Below are 23,580 nucleotides of genomic sequence, written 5' to 3' on the forward strand. Positions count from 1 at the left end.
CTGGCAGTTTACACTCTGTACTGCTGCAACTCTCTTGAACTGTTTTCAGCCAAAACAATTTTTATATTAATATTATTGGGTTAGGATTTCTGCTTTATATTGGATCACTATTCTTTGGAATAAATACAAATATGTATCTCTAATAGTCTATTAAGGAGCCTTGGTGGTGTAGTGGTGATGCTTTGGGCTGCGCTCCCCATGGCTCCCCGGTGATAAGCAGTTTGAAACCACCAACAGCTCAGCGGGGGGGAAAAGACCGGGCTTTCTACTCCCATGGACAGTAAGTGCGTCGGAAACCCACAGAGGTCACTATGAGACAGTACTGAATCCACGACCATGAGTTGCCAGGCTCTTGGCCATGTAGCTGTCTTCCAAATTCCTTCGCATAGGAAACTGAGCCCTTCCGGGGACATATCTGTTTTCGTTGAACTATTTCCAGGGTTATTCCTTCCATTCCGGCAATGCTTTTTGCTTGTCTGTTCGCCGATGCCATCCACGCAGCTGGGCTAGCGGAACCAGTGCCTAGGGCTCCCGCGTCCCCGAAGCCGGAAACGGAAGTGCACGTACCGCCGTGGCTCCAGGTTTGGGGGCCCACCCTCTTGAGTTAGGTGGGGTACACGGCCTCTTTCCCGCCCCGCGCCCGCGTCCAGAAGTCCGCGCCGCTGCCCGCCCTACCGCGCGCTCCTGGCCCCGTGCACGCGCCCCTGCCGCGCGCTCCTGGCCCCGCGCCCGCGCCCGCGCCGGGCTGATCGCGAGCCGCTCGCTCCTCTGCTCTCCGCCTGCCGCCGCCCGGCCGCCGCGCGGGCCCTCCCTCCGGGACACAGCCGGTGTCCGCACGGCTGCAGCAGGCACCGTGTCCCGGGCGCTCTGACAGGTAAAACCGCGAGTCACCGCTGCGCCGCAGTGTGGTTCCTAGGCCGGCACCATCACCTTCCCTGGGTGTGACACGCAGAGTCCCAGGCCACATAGGCCCGGGTAGTAGGTCCGAGGCCGAGTGGCCTGCCTGCACGGACCCTCGTGTCCCAGTTCCCGATCCCCTTGTTTTTGTTTTTCCTGTCGAGCACTAAAGCTGAACTTGGGTTGAATCCTACTGGTGTGGCAAAAAGTGAGTTTATCGCCAGGAATATATCCCCCAACTTGGTGTTTAAGGTAGACGAACACTTAAAAACGAAAAAAATTACAGCAGTGCATGCATGTATCCCAGTGTCAGGAGGAATATATCCTGTAAGGAGCACATTTCGTGGTATTTCTTTGGCTGTAAGGCAGACAGATTGTGCTTGTGTGAGAAACGAGAGGACCAACCCTGGCGGGTGAGCTCTGCAATGGGAGGTGGCTGAGCAAGCTTTAGAGGCGACGAGATTCCCAGAGATCACGCACCCTGTGTTTGTCACAGATCTGAAGGCGTGGCTGAGGCTGGATGCTGGCGAGTCGACTGCAGGGTTTGCTGCCTCAGAGCCCCACTTCTCAGTAGGTCGGAAGCTTTTGGAAGCAAATCCCACGCACGTTAGTTCCCACTGTCAGAACAGCCCGTGGGAGTACTGAGAGCAACATGAGAGGCATGCTAATGAAAGCCATCAAAATCCTTAAGGGATCACTGACCCTGTAAAAAGCTCGTCATCCTCTGTAATAGATATTAGGCAGCACTCTGTGGCATAAATGTGACATGCAAGTAGGAGAACAACAGGATGCACAGTAATTTTGAACATGCTGAAGTAAAACAAATTGATGAGTAAATCATGTGGGTAGCCTCTGGAATATGACTGGAGAATGCTTCTTTTTAAATCAAAGGTAACACTTAGAATGAAAATCTTCAAAAATCCCAAACTCATTGCCATTGAGTTGATTCCAACCCATAACAACCCTATAAAACAGTCTTTTCTGACTCATAGTCACCCCTTAGCACAGGGTAGAACTGGCCCTGTGAGTTTCCAAGACTGTATCTCTTAACAGAAGTAGAAAGCCCTGTCTTTCTGCCTCAGAGAGGCTGGTGGTTTCAAACTGCTGACTGTGTTAGCAGCCCAGTGCATATCCACTACGCCACCCAGGTTCCCTTTAGCAGCCCTGTAGCACAGACTAAAACTGTATCCGTGAGTTTCCGAAACGGAATCTTTACGGGAGTAGACAGTCTCATCTTTCTCTGCAGAGCGTTTCTTGTTCTGACCTGCTGGCTCGATGGCTTGCAGCCCAGCACATAACCCGTTACTGCCACCAGGGCTTACTGGCCTGGAGTCATTGTGCGGATAACACACCTTGCGTATTGAAGCAACAAAAAGGCATCCTTTTACGTGGATCTAAAGAGGAAAGTCTATTTGGACACGAAAACGCGAGGCAACCACTGGATATGTCATCTCAAAATGAATTTGAATTCAAGTGTCCTGTTTGATAACTCCTTGATAGCTCCATGCCAATAGCAAATCTTTTATTTTTACTGTTTAAATTATAATTCGCTATGCAATATAATTGTCATGAAAGAAACCCATCCCAGCCCCATCCCTAATGGGGGTTCTAGTGGTGCTGTCAGGGAAGCATTGGACTGTTAACCTCACATTGGCTGTTCAAACCCACCAGCCACTTTGTGGGAGAAAGGCGAGGCCATCTGCTCTGCCTCGGGAACCCTATATCGGATTGCGATACGTCGGAACGGATTCAGTGGCAGTGGGGTTTTTATATTAACAGAGTGATCCAGATCCAAAGACCTCAAGTGCACTTTCCACACTGCAGTTGCTCAAATGTGACTTCTTTAAGTTAACATGGCCAGAGCTACACACTTGATTCCGTGGCACACTAGAGCATTGGCATTAAATCATTGAAATATCCATTCATCTTCCTAAACCCAAACCCCAGGGCTGTTCACCTGTTAAGACAGAACAGAACTGCTCCATAGGGCTTCCACGCCTGTGAATCTTCACGGATGCAGACTGCCTCGTTTTTCTCCTAATGAACCACTGGAGGGTTTGAACTGCTGTTAGCTGCTCAGTACTTAATCCACTGGAAGCTTAATCTACCAGAGCTCTTCCCCATAATATCTACATTTCTCTTCTTTCACCTGCATGTTCAAACGAAGAAACTAAGTCCCTTTTAATCGTATCCTTTTGTGCTATTTGTGTGTATGGTAAAAATAAAATCAAAAGATTTTCCTATTTGAGCTATTCTTATTTGTATGATTCAGTAATATTGCTTACTTTCATAATATGTGGACTCCCCAGTATCAGTTTCTAAGGTTTTCCATCACCTTTAGCTGGAGCTTGGTGCCACTTAAGCATTCGTTCCTCCCTTTTCTCCCAACTGCCCCTGCTAACCATTTCATCTGCATATATATTCCTATTCTTGATATGTTATTTAATTGGGATCAGACAATATTTACCCATTTGCATCTAGTTTATAGTATTTTATTATTTTAATTAATTCATTTATTTATTTAATAAATCTTTTTATTGGGGCTCATACAACTCTTATCACAATCCATACATACATCAATTGAGTAAAGCACCCTTATACATTTGTTGCCCTCATCATTCTCAAAATTAGTATTTTATTTTTTATTGTAGATTTTCCAAGGTTTAGCCACATCATAGCATTTATGAGAATTTTATTGTTTTATTACAGAATAATGTACATTTTGTTTATCTATTTGTTGATGGATATTTGGATTGTTTCTTCTTTTTGGCTATTTTGAATAATGCTGCAGTGAATATTGATATGAATGTACCTGTGCATTCCAGCTTTCAAATTTATTGGGTGGTGTAGTGGTTAGACATTGGGCTGTTAACCGCAAGGTCAGCAGTTCAGAACCACCAGCTGTTCCTTGGGAGAAAGATTGGGCTTTCTACTCTCATAAAGAGTTACAGTTCCAGAAACTCAAAGGGGCAGGTCTACTCTGTCCTACAGAGTTGCTATAAGTTGTCATCAACTGGATTTGCAGTGAATTGGGTTTTTTAGTATGATAATTGTATGTTTAACTCTTGAAGAACCACCAAACTTTTCCATAGAGCCTGCAGCATTTTACAGTCCCATCAACAATTTCTTCATATTCTCCCAACTCTTGTTTTCTATTTTTTCAACTATACAGCTTAGTATGTGGGAGAGTGTATTTATTTGTTTATCTTTGTGATTCTGAGTGGTCAAAGTTCTTTCTATATTCTGCTTACTAAGCCTTTCTCAGGTAGATGATCTGGGATCATTTTACCCCACTCTAGGTTGTGGCTTCACTTTAATGATAAAATAACTTGATGGTTGAAAATTTTAATTGAATGAATTCCAGTATATCTATTTTGCCTTTTGTTGATTATATTTTTGATATTGTACCTAAGAATCCATTGTTGAAAATTGGTATGTGAGAAAATAGGGCTCCTATTCTTAAAAATGATAACAGTACATGTTTCCAAACTTGAAAAATACAGAGAGAAAAAATGATCACTAAGTAACTGAAATCTCAATGTTGTTAGGTGCTGTTGAGTTGGCTCCATCTCAGAGCAGCCCTGTGTAACAGAATGAAATGTTGCCTGGTCCTGCGTCCTCCTCACAATTGGTCTTATGTTGAGCTCCTGGTTGCAGCCACCGTTTCAATTCATCTTGTCAAGGGCCTTCCTAAAGTCTCATTAATTGTAGAAAACTGGTGGAATTATGTGTCTGTTTTCAGCCAGAGTTCCTCACGCTACAGTGGCTCTGATTCTGGACTGGAGTTCTCCCGGCGTACAAGACTGGTAGTTCATGTCACTTCATGTCAAATTCAAACCTTCATTCAAAACTACCAAAGTTTCCTAGTTCAAAATCTAAAAGTTGCACCTCATTATTAGCATATATTCCTAAAGACCTAATGAGCATGTGCTAAAACTGTGCTCTTCCTACCTTCTACTTTGACACTGCAAAGGTGGGAATGGAGGCTTGTTTATAGGACACAGTTGGATCCTTCATTGCAGGGAGGAGACAATCTACAGGTGGACAGAGGGGCTCTGGGGTCCCAGTGGACTCAGACCAAAGCCTTCCTGTAGTCCCCTGGGGAATTAAGGGCTATGTGACTCAGAAACTTAATGTGTCCAACCAGAGTTCTTAAATCTTCACCTCTGCTAACTGATGTCCTTCCCACCTCGCTTTCCCATGTCAGCAACCATTCACTGTATCAGAAGATGTAGTCAGTTCACCTCTGTCCTCTTTGTCTCTCATCTTCCAAGTCTAGGAAAGTACTATGCCCAGTTGGTTTCAGACCACAATATTATCATAATGTCATGGCAGCAACTCTAGTCCAATCCACTCTGAGAAATATGTTGTAGAAAAGCAACCACTGAACGTTGTCTTGTTCTTTCCACTGTCATAGGAGAGTTAAGCTCCGCCCTGCAATGAGGCCTATTTGAAAAACGTAAACCAAGTAAGAAATCCATAACATATTGAATAAAATCTATACTTAAGGGGCTCCCTTCAGGAAGTTCATGGAAAAATCCCATTATCTTTCAATTCCATTTTTCTATGAATTTTGAAGGTCCCTCATATTTTATATTGCCAAACCTTTCCAAGATGTCAGCATTTCCACTGCCTTTTGTCTTTTGCAGCAGGTATTTCCTCTAATTACAAGAATATTTTATAACCACAAAAAATTGCAGGTTTACCTGCAAATGTCACTTTGTCAAAGAATTTCTCCCCACTACACCTTCAGTTACACCCAATCCTTTTTGTGTAAATACCATTGCCATTTTCAGAATGTGTTAAATCCAATTTAGATTAAAATCAGCATTAGTCATCTTCAAGTCCGTTCTGGCTGATAACACTCCTGTGTACAATAGCAGGAAACACTACTTCGTCCTGTCCCATCTTCACAATGGTTCTACTGAGCCCACTGTTGCAGGCACTCCACCAGTTCACCTTGTTCAGGGTCTTCCCCTTTTCCAATGCTTTTTGACTTTACAAAGCATGACTCATACAGTCACTATGAGCCAGAATTGACTCAGTGGCCATGAGTTTGAGTGAAACTGAATGTTACCTTTTCCTTTACCCCTTTCCCTATGAGACAAGCTTCCAGCAAACAAAGCTTTGAAGCTCTTCGCTGAGGCGATGGTATTTTCATACCCTCACTGTTATGTTGGCCAGTTTTGGTGCTGATGCGTCCACTGGAGCTGTGGGGTCTACTAGCCACATATGGCTATTGACAATTAAAATTAATTAATATCTAAAAGAAAACAGTTCCTTGGTTAATGCTACTCATGTGTTAAGTTCTCAATATCCTTGTGTGACAAGTGACATCCCTATTGGACTACCCAGAAACAAAACATCTGTATCTCCAAATAAAGTTCCCTTGACTAGTGCGGCATAAGAGCATTCATCGTGAGTGACAATCCATGTCTGTGATGATTCTGTGTGCGATCCCCATTTTCAGTCTCATAAACAGAAAGCACAGAAAGCAAAATAAAGAGTGTCTGCCCATCTACAGTCTAGCATAGAAGACAGTTTAAGAACATGTTACCTGTAATTAAAGGGACTAACTTGAGTGTCAGGTTAACCTGCCTAAAAGGGAAAATCATTGACATGAAGACTGAGAAACTTAGTTGGGTTTCACTGGGCACATGGTAAGCTCTATACACCAGCAGGGCTGGCAGCATATGTGATGCGTGGGCATGGAAAGAACACTTAATTGGAAAAGTGAGTGTGTAAATCTGCATTACTGTTCACTCTGGGGTAACGTCAGTGTTGACTGAAACAAAGGAAACAATGTGTAGGTTAGAGGTTGAGGAGTGTTGTGTGACACAGACTGGAGGAGGCAACAGCAGCAGGTTATTTAAAACTGTGCTCACTTCTCTGCACTATGTGAAGGTCAGAGGGCAGCCTCTGAGAGGCATTAAGCAGGGATGCCAGTACTGCAGACAGATTTAGGAAATGACCACTCTGAGTGCATGTCAAGCAGGAACTTATTATGAGCAAGTTAAGGATGTCTGGGAGGTGGCCTCACATGGGGACTGGCTGTCACAAAGTCAGGCAGCTAGCAGATGGAGGGGATCACGCAGACGTAGACGGGTCAAAGAGCACGTCAGCCATAGAGCAGCGCATGCTTCTCCAAGTGGATGTGTTTGTGGATAATCTGGGGCATGTTAAAATGCAGATGTTTATTTCCCATGTCTTCTGTGTAGCTTCATTCGCCCTGTTGGTCTAGTGGTTAAGTGGTTGGCTGCTAACTGAAGGTCAGTGGTTTGAATCTACTAGCCCCACTCCACAGAAGGAAGATGTGGCAGTCTGCTTCGGTAAACATTGCCTATGGGGCAGTCCTACTTTATCCTATAGGGTCTCTATAAGTTGGAATCCACTTGGCAGCAACAGGTTTGGTTTGGGGTGTAGACTGAGTCTGTGTACCTAACAAGCTCTCAGTTTGTCCCAAATAGCCAGAGTATAGACATGAAGTTGTAAGTTAAATGTAGGCTATTAGAAAAAGTGGTAATAGGAAATCTATTACTTAAAAGGGTGACATTGATAAAATGATTATGCAAGAGGCAGATCATTTACAATGAATTTAAAAAGTGGAAGAGTATGAGTCAGCTGGGACTGAGAATATGGGAATAAAGGGTGGAGCAAGCTTCTTAGAGAAAATTAAAGTGATTTTCTGATTTACTTCTTGGTCAACCCATTATAATAGTGAAAGAGAACATGTTCAGGAATCCTCCCTGATTTCTTGAAAGACTGAAGATTCCTGGTGTCATGGTCTAAAAAGCAAAGAGAAACAAAGTTCAAAGAGAGTAAAGAAATGTTAATTGCAAAATCAACAGGAAAAGGACTAATGTAGACATGAAATCAAAATTAAAAATCAGAGCTCAATAGAAGAGATTTAACAGCACATACGAAAAATTGATGGCCCACGCTGAGCACACTGACCACACCTGCATCATATGTTCTCCCTGAGAATGCACTTGTGCTGTGCTGTGTGCTGACGGACAAGGAGCAAGTTATGTAGGTGATCACACACACTCATCCTTAGGCCCCCGTCTCAGGAGAAAACCAGTTCCCACTTTTCCATCCTTGTTCTGTAAGCTTTCCATACTCTTGAATGAGGGAATCCTCCACGTGTGATCCTGTTTTCAAGAGGAGGAAGCTCACACAGCTCTATGAGGAATGCAGGTGTGTACTCTAGAAAGCTGCTCTGTCTTAAAAGCAGATCTGCTCAGGGTGGCGCATTGCTTTGAATCTGAGAGCAAGTCATGTCCAGGGAAAGGGCTGAAGACCAAGAACCTGTCGCTCCTTCCTATTCAATACTGTCTCCCTCCATCTTCTTCCGTTCCAGGTCTCACACGTGGCACAGAGAGAAGTAGTCTGCTCTATGCAGCTGGCTACCCAGGTGACCATCTTCTGCATGCTTGCTCTCACCAGTAAGGGTTTCAGCAGTTCCAACTAGCTGTGTGAACCAAGCATTATTCATCTACTTCCCTACTTTCTAGAGTTCTGCTTGCATTTCAAGTGACTTCTTGAGCTCAGCGAAGACATTCACTCAACTTGTAGAAGCTGTAGCCAGGAAATGGTGAGTACCATGGAGAAATGGCTTATCTTGGCACAAGGCAAAGTATGATTTGGTGTGGAACCAGCTATGTGTTCCATGATCTATAGTTTTTCTTTGAGGTAAAAGGTAACAGATGAGGCCATCGTCCAAATCCTAATCAGCTTCCTAAGCCCCTGCTCCACTGTCACTGGGCGCTTTCCTACATATATGGGTTTTCAAGCCTTGATTACCTTCCATATGTGACTCTCAGAGGTGGCACCATGTGGCCTTCACATCTGCAGCCTAGGCCTTGGTGTTCAGGGTAGAGTAACAGGATCTCCTGGGCGGAGCCTGAAGATGGAGCAGCTCTCCTAGGTCCTCTGGAGCCATCCCTGTTCCTAAACTACAAACACTGTTCTTGGCATTGCAGTCTTTTCTGTATACTTCTAAACTCTAGCTCTACTTCACAGCCTGATAAAGTGAAAAGAGAGTGGGAACAAACCTGACTTTTATGGGATTTTACATGGAGCTTGATACTTTCATTGACCTCAGCAGAGATGAGACCGGAGACTGCGTCCACGCGGTTCATGTGTGGGTTTTGTCCAGAGCCATAATTTTTTTCTTGCGGTGAGTAGTTTTGTTAGAGGCCATTAGACATGCAAAGAGCATGATAACAAAGTCAAGTTCCTGCCCTCTCAGGCTCTCTGTGCTTACAGGTGGTATTACATTTCTAGAATTTGTGGCTTCTTCCAACAGCCTTAGATTAAAATGTAAAATTAAAGTTTTCATTTGCTACAAAGTCCAAACTCACTGCCATCGAGTCAATTCTGACTCATAATAACCTTGTGTATTTCTGAGACTATAACTTTTTCTGGAAATAAGACTCATCTTCTTTCCAGGGAGCTGTTGGTGGTTTTGAACTGCTAAAATTTCTGTTAGCAACTCAATAGGTCATCCACTACCACTAGTATCAGGAGTTGTTGATAGGTGCTATTGAGTCCCTTTCCACTCGTGGTGGCCTGTGTACAACAGAACGAAACACTGCCCTATCCTGTTCCATCTTCACAATTGCTGTTATGTGTCAGCCCACTGTTGCAGCCTCTGTGTCAATCCATCTCATTGAATGCCTTCCCATTTTATCATTGCCACTCTACCTTACCAAGCATAACATCCTCCAGGGACTGGTCTCTCTTGACAATATGTCCAAAGTACTTGAGCTCATCCTTGCCTCAAGGAACATCCTTGCTGAATGTCTTTTGAGACAGATTTGTTTGTTCTTTTGGGAATACATGGTACTTTCAGTGTTCTTCACCAGCACCTTAATTCAAGCACATTGATTCTTCGGTAGTCTTCCTTATTCAATGTCTAACTTTCTTTCTTTTTTTTTTTTCACATTTTATTAGGGGCTCATACAACTCTTATCACAATCCACACATATACATACATCAATTGTATAAAGCACATCCGCACATTCTTTGCTCTAATCACTCTCAAAGCATTTGCTCTCCCTCTGCATCAAGTCCTCTTTTTTGTCCCCCTCCTTCCCTGCTCCCCGCTCCCTCATGAGCCCTCAATGTCTAACTTTCACATGCATATTAAGCAGTTGAAAATACCGTGACATGGATCAGGTGCACGTTAGTCTCAAAAGTAACATCCTTGCTTTTCAACACTTTAAAGAGGTCTTGTGCAACAAATTTGCCCAATGCAATGCTCCCAAATGTGACTGTGCAAGAGCTGCCCTCTCAAAGTTGAGTTGACCATAAATAGGATCTTCAGTGCCATAAATTCCTAATGGGATAAGACTGAAAATAAGAAGGAACAGCTGAAAATATCAATTAATAATTGGAATGTGGGATGTAGAAAGTATGACTCTAGGGAAATGAGAAGTTGTCAGAAGTGAAATGGAATGCATAAAGGTAGACATCGTAGACCAGTGGAGCTAAACCTTCCTGAGGCTGTGACCCTTTAATACAGTTATGTTTTGGTGACACCCCCCAACCATAAAATTATTTTGGTTGCTACTTGATATCTCTAATTTTGCTATTGTTATGAGTTGGGCGACCCCTGTGAAAGGGTCATTTGACCCCCAAAGGGTTGCAACCCACAGGTTGAGAACTGCTGTCCTAGGCATTGATGAGTTGAAATGGACTGGTATTGGCCATTGTGAAGCAGTCATGGTTTACTGTGCCAGAAGTGACAAACTCAAAAGGAGTGTCACCACATTCAATATTAAAAAGAATATTTCAAGATATATCTTGATGGGGCTCGCTTCAGCAGCACATATACTAAAATTGGAATGATACAAAGATTAGCATGGCCTCTGCACAAGGATGACATGCAAACCCATCATTTCATATTTTTTAGTATATGGAATACAACTGAAAAGGGTAGAAGTCAAAATTCTGAGAACCATCAATATTTCTATGTATGACAAGGAAACTTTTTTCTAAAGAAATTAAAAATTAATAGAGAACATTGTAGAAAATCTGGAGGAGAGAGTACTATAGTGGAAGGCAAGGGATAAGAGGGTGGCTAAGAGGACTTCTGGAAGAGGTTTAAAAAGCATAGATTCAGAATAAGACAGTTTATGAAGTGAATGGGGGTAGAGGCTTGCAGAGAACAGCAAATAGGCTTTTATAGACTAAACACAAAAGCCAATCTAAGTCAGCCTCAGATTTTATGACATTACCTTTAGTTGAATGTTAAGAGCCAGTCATGTCTTCCAGATGTCAAATATAATTCTAACGCAGAAAAGAGCGCTGCATACTACTGAGAAAGTATAGAGTAGTAAAAAGCCTTGAGTAGAGTGAGATGAGGCTGAAAATAAAAGGTAAATTTATGCTACAAAATTTGAAATATGGTAGTAAAATACTAATGCCTAAATAGCAATAAAATAGTAATACAATTATTTCTTTTGTGTAAGACATATGTTTCTTACATATATACTATTTGTTTCTTCAAGAAGTACTATATTATGGATGATTAGAAGATGAATTAAAATAAAATTGGACTTCCTGGGGGTTGGGGGATATGTCTAGATGTACAATGCTGTGATAATAACTATTTGCATACAAGGGAATCCAATTAATACAACTATTATTCAGCTTTCTTCACCAATCACTAAAGCCAGTGATGAAAAAATTGAAGAATTGTACCTTCTTCATTTTTAAGTTGATCAAGCACAGATTCTAGATACATTGATAATTATCTGTTTGGGATGCCAAAGTTGGAAACAAAGAACAATAAACAGTAGATGTCTCATGTACTGTGGACATGTTATCAGGAGAGACCAGTCCCTGGAGAAAGATAGCATGCTTGGTAAACTGGAGGAGCATAAAAAAAAAAAAGAAGGCCCTTGACATGAAGGATTGACCCAGTGGCTCTAACAATGGACTCAAACATAACAGTTGTGACCATGGCTCAGTATTGGGCAGTGTTCCGTTCTACTGTGCACAGAGTCAACAAGGGTTGGAATGGACGAGTACTGCCATACCAGAAATGCCACATTTGGATGGCTTGAGCAAACAGAAGTTTATTCTTTTGTTGTTTCAAAACCAAGAAGTACAAAATAGGAGTCCCAGCTTTAAGGGAAAGCTTTCTGTCAGCACTAGACAAAAGTCCTTGTCTACTTTCAACAGCTCCATGTGTCTTGGTATTGTTTTTTTTGCCCCGGATCTAAAAGGACATGCTTTGCTCTCAGCTCTTCTTAGTGGTAGTAAGTTCCCCATTTGTATTGGACAGGGTTCTCTAGAGAGACAAACCAGATTGCTAGTAATTATATATAAATACATTTATAAGATAGATATATAATTCAAGAAATAAACCGCTAAATAATATACCGATAGATAATACAAGAAATTAACCGTTAAATTGTAAAGCAGTGAGACACTAGCAGTCCTTCAAGTTTTGAGAGCTGCCAGTTGCCAGTCCCCTTCTGTAGAGAGAGCTGGGCTATATATACCCAGGCAGCAAACAGCAAGGCAGGTCCCCAACTGTCATCAACTGTCAGTCCCCAGCTCCAGAGATGAACATTCCAATCGTGTGGGCTTAAAGGGACCTCAACTTACAGCGACACAGTCCACAGGCTAGGCATCCCACAGGTAGTGTACCCCTTTAAACTGAGGCACAGAACAACCAAGGTGAGGCTCACCGAGCCATTTATCCCTCTGCCCTTCAGTTAATCCTACTTGTGTTTAGCGGCCAGGCTGGCACAATAAACTATAGCACCATTCTTTGCTAGATTTTCTCTACTCTTGTCTCTTACAAGTAAAAGGGTAATGCATGCTACATCCTAGGGAAGGCCACTTTACAATGGATCAAGTCTGTGACCTGAATAAATGCGTTTCATCACCCCTGCCCCTTTACAACTGCTTGGCTGATTACTTCTTGGGAATGATCAAGTCATCTGACTGCCATTGAGCTGATGATGACTCATAATGACTCTATAAGACAGGGTAGAACTGCTGCCCCTGTGAGTTTCTGAGAGTGTAAGAGTTTATGGGAGTATAAAGTCCAGTCTTTCTCCCATGGAGCTGCTGGTGGTTTCTAATAGCCGACCTTACAGATTGCAGCTCGACATGTAACCACTACCCCAGCAGGGCTCCCTCCTGGGAATGACAGCATAATTGAGTAACTAACAAATGCCATCATTACTTAACATCCAAAGCAGTGAGAATCTTGTCTCAAGCAAGTTGATACATATTTTGGGGTGACTTGGTTCAATCTATAACACCATCTAACACAGTGGTTCTCAACCTTCCCAATGCCGTGACCATTTAATACAGTTCTTCATGTTCTTGTAACCCCCAACCATAAAGTCCAGTATTAGAACATGTTTACATCTACCCCCAAACACCAGAAACCTTGCTTGTTCACATCTCATTCTGCTTCATTCATAATATTTGGCTCCACAAATAACATGCAAGGCGCACTTCCCCCTTCCGACTTGTTTCCGCTGTTGTCAGATAGCTCTTTGAATAATGCTTTTACATACATAATCATTTGCCATCTTGTTCAATCCCACTAACGGTGACCTTGGGTCAATTTAGAGAGATTTTCAATAGCTGTTAACCTTTTAGAAGTAGATAATTCTTTCTTTCATAGAATAAAATAAGCCCAGTAATGATAAAAGAATAGAAATAATAAAGACTGCAGTGTAGATAACTGAAGTACAGAATAGAAGGGGGATAAAGGAGAACTTTTTAAAAAAAGATAAATAAAATTGACAAACAGATAGATCTACTAAACAAAGAAAGAAAATAAAAATAAATAAAATCTGAAATACATATGGAGATATTACTGTTGGTTACACAGTAATAGAAAAATGAGATAACACAATGACAATTTTATACTCACAAGTTAGATATTCTTGATAAAAAGGCAAATTCCTAGAAACAGAAAAAAGTAGCTGAATTGACAGGAGACATAGAAAAGTCTAACAAAAGCCAAGAAGGAGATTAATTCAGTAATCAACATCGTACAACAATGAAAACATCACACAATTTTCTGCCTTAGTTGCTGACTTCTACCAAACAATTTACATAAATCGTTCTTAGACTTCTGTAAAAAGAGAAGAAACACTTCTTAACTCATTCTATGAGGTGAGGATTACTCTGATACTAAGGGCAGATTCAGAAATGATCAGGGCAGAATAATCTCCCCAATATATATAGGTGTTAAACTACTCAACAAAATACTATAAAAGCACACCCAAGAATACATTATAAAAATTATGCCTCAGGACCAAGTGAGGTTTAAGCCCAGAAAACAGGGATTGTTAAACATTAGAAAATTTTACAGGGATAGTTAAAAATTAGAAAACATTAAAACATTGTTGATAACAACAAAAAAAATCAATCAAATGATGGAGAAAAAAAACATAACATCATTCCGACTGATATAAAGAAAGTATTTCATACAATGCTATTCTTTGATGATAGAAGCACGCAACATACTAGGAATTAGGGATGTTCTTTAACATGAAAATAAGCACTCAACAAGCTCATACAAGGATCAGCAGCATCATAAAGAACCTTCATGGTGCAGTAATTAAGGAATCAGGTGTTAAAAACCAGACAGGTCCGGAGTTTGAACCCACAATTCCTGTATCTCTCCCAGTTTTTATTTGCTCATATAGCTTTCACCCTGTTGTGTGTTCCAGTGGGTCTTACGAAGACTGTGAACTTGATTCTTCCAAAAGGAATTGATTTTTTTAAAATACAGAAACAGACCTTTCTTGTACAAAGGATTAGTTTTCCATCTGCTGTGTTTCTGCATTTTTCTGGTCCTGGACAGGTCACAGTCAAATGTTAGAGAGATAAGTTCAGTGTGTTAGTTATGTTATAAAATTTGACATAGGATACCAACAGTCTGAAGGTAGATGTAGTCTGGGAAGGGACAACTCAGGTGGCCAAATTTGGAGTAAAGCATAAGACATGGTGTGGTCTTATTCTGACTTCTCAGTTCCTCAGAACTGCCCATCCTTTCCCCCCCAAAGTTCTTCTGCACACTTTACAAACGGCATGATTCTATAGAACTGAAGATGCTCTGTTTATCTGCCTACGTTAACCAAGGTCAAAGGTACAGCAATGCTCAATGACACTGATGATTTTCCTCCTAGTCTCACTCCCCTTTATTATTTTCTTTTTTTATTATTCTCTTCTTTTTTAAAGTAATATTTTATTGGGGGCTCATACAGTTCTCATCACAATCCATCCATACATCAATGGTGTAAAGCACATTTGTACATTCATTGTCCTCATCATTCTCAAAACATTTGCTCTCCACATAAGCCCTTGGCATCAGCTTCTCATCCCCCCCCACCGCTTCCCCCTCTCATGAACCCTTGATAATTTATAAGTTATTATTTTGTCATATCTTACACTGTTCGACATCTCCCTTCACCCATTTTTCTGTTGTCTATCCCCCAGAGAGGAGATTATAACTAGATCCTTGTAATCAGTTCCTCCTTTCCACTCCACCTTGCCAGTATCGCCACTCTCAGCAGTGGTCCTGTAGGGATCATCCATCTTGGATTTCTGGTGTTTCCAGTTCCTATCTGTACCAGTGTACATCCTCTGGTGTAGCCAGATTTTTAAGGAAGAATTGGGATCATGATAGTGGTGATGGTGGGTGGACAGCAAGCTTTTAGGAACTAGAGGAAAATTGTATGTTTCATCGTTGCTACACTGCACCCTGACTGGCTCGTCTCCCCCTCCTGCCCATCCTTTTTTGGAGAATATGTTATGGTGCTAATTTAGAATATATGTAATATTTTAGGACTCGCTGGTTTTTGAGGATGTGGCTGTAAAATTTACCCAGGAAGAGTGGGTTTTACTGAATTTTTCTCAGAGGAAACTCTATAGAGATGTGATGATGGAAACCTTCAGGAACCTGGACTCAGGTACGGACGGTTTCATTTTGCTTCATTATTTCTCTAATAGATAAATGTAGTATAATCATGGACCTTCTTTTTTTTTTTTTATTCAGCAGGTCAGTTGTAATCATGGACCTTCTTATAGCATTTGGCTTTCAGAATTGGAATATAGTTTTCAGTGGGTTCCTCTTAGAAATAAAAATCTGTGCATTAAATGATTTATCTTTTTTTAAGCCTTGTTTAAAACCGTGAGGCTCTTTAAGTATTGTAAGTGTGAGCAATGGCTTCATAATAACTTTGTGGCAAAGAGAAATTTGTCATTTGAGACCTCAGCAGCATTCTACTATGTTTATTGCATGTTTGATGTGATGATTTTACTAAAATTAGACTAACCAGTCAATCTCTAGAGACTAAGCTTCAGGAAATTGTGCTGTGTCTTCTCTCATGATCTGTCTTTCCCTGTGAGCATCATATTAACCATACTAACTTTTCCCTGAGCACAAGGGCATGCTCATTCAGAATACAGGTAGGATTTATCCAGATCTAAAGTGTCTTGGTGTACTAGGCAGGTGAGAGTCCTTTGAAGGATCAAGCTTGTTGGGATTGAATTACATTTGAAGTAATCAACCCAACAAAATTGATGGCTCTGAAGACCTAGAACTTGCATATGTACCTGAGTTGACTTTTGATTTTTCATTAATCTTTTCATGCCTTGTGTTTGTGGAAAAACAGGCCCCCATACTCTACTTTTAACATTAACTTTTTACACATGCATTGTTTGCATTACCTTTTTATTTTGCTTTTCTAATTATACTCTACTTATATAATTTTGAATTGTTCTATATTTATTTCATTGTCAGGTTCTTACATTTTAGATCAAAATCCTATAATAGACAAATGCCTCGGTCTGCCCTTTTTCACCTGTGCCTTGGTCCTCATAAAATTTCCTTCTTCTGTTTTATTTTGTGAAACTCTACTTAAAATCATTGGATCAGTTTTTAAACAGGATAATATTGGAGAAACATGGTCCATGAAGAATGATTCCTGGTCCTCTGTGTCAGGAGAAATTTATGAGTTCCCTAATATTGAAAAACAGAACAATCATGGAAAGCACTTGAGGTGAGTACTATTCACCTAACAGTGAGAAGTACCTCAGGAAAGTTTAAAGGTATCATTACATTTTTGGTATTTTATGTGTATGTATAACATTAGCCCCCAAAAGAACATACTTATATAATTTTGATAACATAGTATTTCTAGCAAAATGAATCCGAAATTGGGTAGTTCAAACATATGTCACTTATAATAGAAAGCACCATTCTCTAGAACTGCTTTCGCTGTAGTAATATTGCCTTGCATGAGTTGACTCTATGTAACAGGAGACAACTTAGGGAAGAAACACCTTTTAGGTGTATGGTCATTGGTAAGTGATACATTAAATTCTAACAACGTGTTTCCTGTTTTCAACAGAATATATTCAGTAGAGAACCTCTGTGAAAGTGAGGATACAGTGCATAATGATAGAGAAGGTAATCATTATGGGAACATTTTCAACTGGATTGGACATATTACTAGGCTTAAAAGGACAATTGATGAAGTAAATCCTTTTGAATGCTTTGAATGTGGAAGAGCCTTCATGGATCACTCCTCATTTATGCTTCACATGAGATGTCATAGTGAATTTAAAGCTTATCATTATAAGGCATCTGATGAAGACTGCAGCTTTCCTTCTTACCTAAAACAATATGTGAGAGAGATACATTGTAACCACTATGAGAAACCTTGTAATTGTTTCCTAACCCTCACTGGGCACATAAGAACTCACAATGGAGAGAGGCCTTATGAATGTAAGGAATGCGGAAAAGCCTTTAGCCATCTCATAAGCCTCACTAGACATATAAGTACTCACAATGGAGAGAAGCTGTATGAATGTAAGGAATGTGGAAAAGCCTTTAGCTATCTCACAAGCCTCACTAGACATAGACGATCTCACAGTGGGGAGAAGCTTTTTGAATGTGTAGAATGTGGGAAAACCTATAGTCATTCTTCAAACCTCACTAGACATATGAAAATACACAGTGGGGAGAAGGCTTATGAATGCAAAGAATGTGGCAAAAGCTTTAGTCTGCCCTCATACCTCACTAGACATTTAAGAACTCACAGTGGAGTGAAGCTGAATGAATGTAAAGAGTGTGGGAAAGCCTTTAGTTGTTCTTCATCCCTTACTACCCACATGCGAACTCACAGTGGGGAGAAGCCTTATGAATGTAAGGAATGTGGCAAAGTGTTCAGTGTGTCCTCACACCTCACTAGACACGTCAGAACTCATAGTGGAGAAAGGCCTTACGTGTGTAAAGAATGTGGGAAAGCTTTTATTTGCTCTTCATCCCTCACCACACATATGCGAATTCACAGTGGAGAGAAGCCTTATGAATGTAAGGAATGTGGGAAAGCCTTTAGATGTTCCTCATCTCTCACTATACATAGAAGATACCACAGTGGAGAGAGACCTTTTGAGTGTAAGGAATGTGGGAAAGGTTTTTGTCAGGCCTCACACCTCAAGACCCATATAAGAACTCACAATGAAGAGAGGCCTTATGAGTGTAAGAAATGTGGAAAAGCTTTTAGTCGTTCCTCATCCCTCACTATACATACAAGAACACACAATGGAGAAAGGCCTTATAAATGTAAGGAATGCAGGAAAGCCTTTATTTGTTCCTCATCCCTAACCACACATATGCGAACACACAGTGGAGAGAGGCCTTATGAATGTAAGCATTGTGGGAAATCCTTTAGTCGGTCCTCTCACATCACTATGCATATAAGAACACATAGTGAAGAGAGACCTTATGAATGTAAAGAATGTGGAAAAGCCTTTAAGCAATGTACAAAACTTATGAGACACGTGAAAGCTCACAGTGAAGAAAAATCTTGTGAAGTTAAAAAATATGGAAGAGCCTTTAGTGTGTTCACAGACCTCACTGACAATATACACTCTCACACTGCAGAAAACCTGCACTGCAGTGAATTAACATTCTATGGACCTTCTGGTCATGGTCTTATAGCTCCCAAATAATTATTGCATGGGACTGTGCAAATAAGATGCATGGAACTGTTCAATTCTACCATCCACTGGGTTTTAAAAGGCCAATCTCAGATGTGTAGGGGGACCTCATTAATGTTAAAAAGTCAGGCCAGGAACAGAGTGCATCTCTTGGAGGACTGAGGACATCCTAAGTCTGGGCAGCATAGCTGAGTAATATGTGAGGAGTGGAGTGACTTGCTGAGGGGGGACAGCAAGCAATGCAGAGAAAGGGGTGGCAATAGGACCAAGAGACTGGCACAGGTTGCTTGGTGGAATTCCTAGTCCGTGGAGCAAGGCAGCCAAAGTGCATTTGCTGGCTAGCAGTGTGAGAGAGCTGAGCACATTCAGGCAGGATGGCCAGTGGTAAAGAAGGTTGCTTCCAGTTAATTGTTGGTGGAGTTGGGTATGCCAGTCCACAAGAGCTGAGTGTCTCTGGACAGGAGGCTTCCTGGCCCAGTGGTATGCCTTTGTCCACTTACCAGCATTTTTATAGAGCTGTGTAACTTGCCTGATCAGGTCCCAGCAGCAATAAGACCCTGATTTACCCAGGGGCAGGGGCCAAAAAGATGTACTTATAAAAGAATTACATCTTGGTAAGAAGTCAACTTCTGACTTCAAAGGGCGGATTTAGATTCACCATTATCATCAAGCCAAATGTGATTCCTATAAAGTACAAGTCAAACTTCCACTTTCCAACCTTTTTACCATTTCTTTCACTAGCTCCAGCCATCCCTCCTACAACACTCTGCTTCTCTACTAAGTTCAATATGTCATTGCAGTGATCACACAGAATTAGTGGTTATACCTTGCTCTGCTAACCACAGATCAGCTTTGAAACCACCAGCGGCTCCAAGGAGAAAAATGAGCCTTTCTACTCCTGTAAAGAGTTACAATCTCAGAAACCCACAGAGACTGTTTTACCCTGTCCTATTGGATCACTGTGAGTTGGAATCAACTCGATGGCAATGAGGTTTTTTATTGTTATTAGATAAGTTACAGGCAAAACTCAAGTTCACAATCAATATCAGCATGGAGGTAATAGGAACAATTCAAGCTATAATTCTCTAATCAGACTTTTTGTTGAAGTCCTGTGAATATTACAGAATGTGGGAGAGACTTTAGTTTCCTCATCCCTGACTAACCATAGAAGAGTTTACAGTGATTATAGAGGCTTTATAAGAATAAGAAATGTCAGAAAGCTTTAGTCTCCTTACGTCACTAACAGTGAACTGAAGCTTTAGGGATGTATGAATGTGGGATAGCCTTTAGTTATTCCTCACTTCTTAGCAAATGTGTACAAACTTACTATTTACAAAGGCTTTATGTGTGTATGTTAGGAACGAAGGAAACTCGTTACTTCTCTCTCCACCTTTTTGAAGACATGAGATGATACTCTAGAGAGAATTAACATATGTGAAGTAATGTTAGAAGTCTGGTACTCCATCATCACTTATGATACCTGAAAGAATACAAATGAGAGAGAAACCATGTGGTGTTAAGAATGTGATATGAAAAATATTTTGCTGTTTACTTGTACTTTCTGAGTAAAGATTCATACATATAAGAAAACTTTCTTTTCTGTTATCAATGTAAAAAATCATATTTTCAAAAACTCATTTGTATGAAATGTAAACATTCAACAAACCTTTTCAAATTTATAGAATATATGTGAAATATTACAAATCATTGATTTTGTGAATTTAAAGTATGAGAGAATCCTTCAGGACTCTTATAAAATCTCATTGGCAAAAAGACTAAGTCAAATTACATTTCAGTTGACGTATACAACTTTTGATACATCTAATATAATTTTGGTATTTTTTGTCCTTAACAAAGTTCATCTGCCCATTTATATATATCTTTATATTTATTATTTTTATGAAATCTATTTGGAAAGATTTTATACATTGTAGTTGGAAACTGGTGGCAGTGGACTTTTGCCCTCTTTGTACTGCAAACTTATGTTTTCTTACTAATTTTCAATTGTGTGTATAATGCTGTATGGAGCAGTTTCTCATTACTTTTCCCTTATCCTCCAAACTTATCATAGCGATTTACTGATGAAGAAACTGCACACTATTCCATAAAGTGCGCTCGGCTACTTGGGCTCTAAGAAACAGGGTTTTTGTGAAAGGAGTCTTTTTATTGGTTTCTGTAAATCCACAGTGTGACCTAACAACAATTGAGTTTCTATCCAGATATAATTGGATATAAATATTTATGGATAGTTATATCCAATTATATCTACTATTCCAGGAATGACAAACAGGACTGGTGTCACATTCATCATCAAAAGAGACATCTCTCTCTCAAAGCACAAGGCTGTCAATACAGGATAATATTCATATGTCTATAAGAAATACCAGTTAATAGAACTGTTGACTTAAAGGCCACACACCAACAGCTAATGCTAAAGATGATGAAATGGAAGAATTTAGAATATCTGCAGTCTGAAATGAACATTGAATCAGAATTAATTGATATGGTGATTGGAATGTGAAAGCTGGTAATAAAAGGATCTGAAGTTAGAAAATTGACATTGGTGATGGCAAATGGATCTTAGCTGAAATCAGAGCATATCAGAAATATGTTTATCTGTCTGTATTGACTATGCAAAGGCACTGGACTGTGGATCATAACAAATTATAGATAACATTGCTAATGGGAATTTTAGATCAGCTCATTGTGCTCATGTGTAACCTATACTTAGAACAAGAGACAGTCTTTCAAACAGACGACAGTACGATACATCATGGTTTAAAATTCAGAAAGATGTGCATCAGGGTTGTATCCTCATCAGACTTTTGATCTGTATTCTGCATAAATAATTCAAATGTTAGACTATACGATGAAGAACAGTTTGGATTGGGAAAGACATTAGGATTGGTCAAGACTTATTAACCCACAATTTGTAGATGATACATGTTGCTGTTGAAAGCCAAGAGAATTTAAAGCACCGGTGAAGATCAAGGACTACAGCCTTGAGTGTGGATTGTACCTCAACATAAAGCAAAAATCCTTCCACCTGGACTAGTATTCGTCACGATAAATATGGAGAAGTTTAAGTTGTCAAAGGTTTCATTTTATTTTGATCCACGACCAATGTTCATAGAAGCAGCAATCAAGAAATATCATGACATATTGCATTGGGAAAATCTGCAAATGATTCTTTAACATGTTAAAAGTAAAGCTGGCACTTTGAGCTGAGGTGCACCTGACACACACCACAATATTTCTAATTACCTTATATATATGCTAAAACATGATAATGAATGAAAAAATCAAAGATTTGGTATCTCTGAAACTTAGTGTTGGTGAAGAATATTGAAAGTAGGATGAACTGCCAGAAGAATGAACCAACCTCTCTTGGACAAAGTATATTCAGGATGATCCTTGGAAATAAGGATGGTGAGAATTTGTTCCATGTAATTTAGACATGTTATCAGGTGAGCTCAGTCCCTAGAAAAGGCTATCTCATGCTTAGTAAAGTAGGGGGTCAACGAAAAAGAGGAAGACCCTTAAAAGAGAGTGACAGAATGGCTCCAACAATGGCCTCAAACATAATTATGAGGTGGCACCAGACTCGGTAGTGTTTCCTTCTTTTACAGAGGGTTACTGTACATTGAAATTAACTCAATTTCACAGTACAACTCTGACCCTAATAATTATTTCTTGAATAATAACTCCCCAATCTTCTGTTCTTGGTGACCACTCATAACTGTTGGTCTCTCCCTATTTACCTTACTATTTCCTGTGAGATTGTACAATGCCTTTCCTTTTGTGATTGACTCAGTACATTCAGTATAATTTCTCTTAGAGTCATCAATTTGTAGCCTCCATTTGGAATTTCATTTCTCTTCATGACTGATAAGTAGTCCACTGTATGTTCATATCACATTCATCCATACATGGAAATTTAGTTTGTTTTCAGCTGGTTGCTGTCGTGAATAGTGCTGCAGTGGACATAGTGCAATAGTGTACATCTATCTGTTAATACTGCTGCCTTTACATCTCAAGGGTATTCCTAGTATTATTGGTGGGCCAGATGATAGTAGTACTCTTGAATTATTTTTAGAAAAATTTCTGGGTTTTTTCTTCATTTTTTTTACCACAGATGTATCATAGATGATTGATAATATTTCTGATCTCACCACATCCTCACCAACACTTGTGTTTTCTGATTTTTGATCATGTAATTCAAATAGTGTCAATGTTGCTCATGGTGGTTTTGAATTTACGTCTTTGTAAAAGCTAGCTAATGACAATGCTTGTTGGCTGCCTGCAAAAACTCTGTTGAAGTTTCTGTGTAAATCCTTTGTCCATTTTCAATTTTGTTATTTTTCCTTTTGTTATATTGTAAACCTTTTATATATTTGTTGGGTTAGGCTCTTAGCAAATGTCAAATATATAGTTCCTGTTTCCTCCCTTCAGTCAGTGTATTGCTCTTTACTTTTAAGATGAAGCTCTTTGATGAATAAAAATAATTTTTATAAGATCTCAATGGTTGGTTTTCTGCTTGTATCTTTGCATTTCTATGTTGTTTGATTTCCAATTTTAAAATAACCAACTAGAATCCATATATTTCGTCCTAATTTTTCCAAGGATTTTATAATTTTAGGTTTTGCACTTGAGTCCTTGATCCCATTTTGAATTATTTTTTCGGTATGATGT

General features: G+C 40.1%; 1 protein-coding gene and 1 pseudogene across 2 annotated transcripts; both read left to right on the forward strand.

The window, feature by feature from the left end:
* Positions 1–526: 526 nt before the first annotated feature.
* LOC142445681 (uncharacterized) lies at positions 527–23,404 on the forward strand. 2 transcript variants are annotated; one of them, XM_075547622.1, is made up of 6 exons: positions 527–874; positions 8,258–8,311; positions 8,412–8,491; positions 15,728–15,851; positions 16,820–16,943; positions 17,295–23,404. In XM_075547622.1, exons 3-6 carry the CDS (start codon positions 8,489–8,491, stop codon positions 18,898–18,900), a joined length of 1,857 nt encoding a protein of 618 aa, XP_075403737.1. In that variant the 5' UTR covers positions 527–874; positions 8,258–8,311; positions 8,412–8,488; the 3' UTR covers positions 18,901–23,404. The 2 variants fall into 2 exon arrangements, with proteins under 2 accessions (XP_075403737.1, XP_075403744.1); XM_075547629.1 differs by lacking the exons at positions 527–874; positions 8,258–8,311; positions 8,412–8,491 and adding an exon at positions 8,542–9,076.
* LOC142438244 (U6 spliceosomal RNA) lies at positions 10,711–10,810 on the forward strand (annotated as a pseudogene).
* Positions 23,405–23,580: the final 176 nt, after the last annotated feature.

The sequence above is a fragment of the Tenrec ecaudatus genome, chromosome 1 (genome assembly GCF_050624435.1).
Source record: "Tenrec ecaudatus isolate mTenEca1 chromosome 1, mTenEca1.hap1, whole genome shotgun sequence".
In the NCBI taxonomy this organism is placed as follows: Eukaryota; Metazoa; Chordata; class Mammalia; order Afrosoricida; family Tenrecidae; genus Tenrec; species Tenrec ecaudatus.

Excerpts from the sequence above, each read along its gene's own strand:
- LOC142445681 (XM_075547622.1), top strand. Across the intron at positions 15,852-16,819 it reads CTTCAGGAACCTGGACTCAG|TTTTTAAACAGGATAATATT; the intron begins GTACGGACGGTT and ends TCATTGGATCAG. Across the intron at positions 16,944-17,294 it reads AATCATGGAAAGCACTTGAG|AATATATTCAGTAGAGAACC; the intron begins GTGAGTACTATT and ends TGTTTTCAACAG.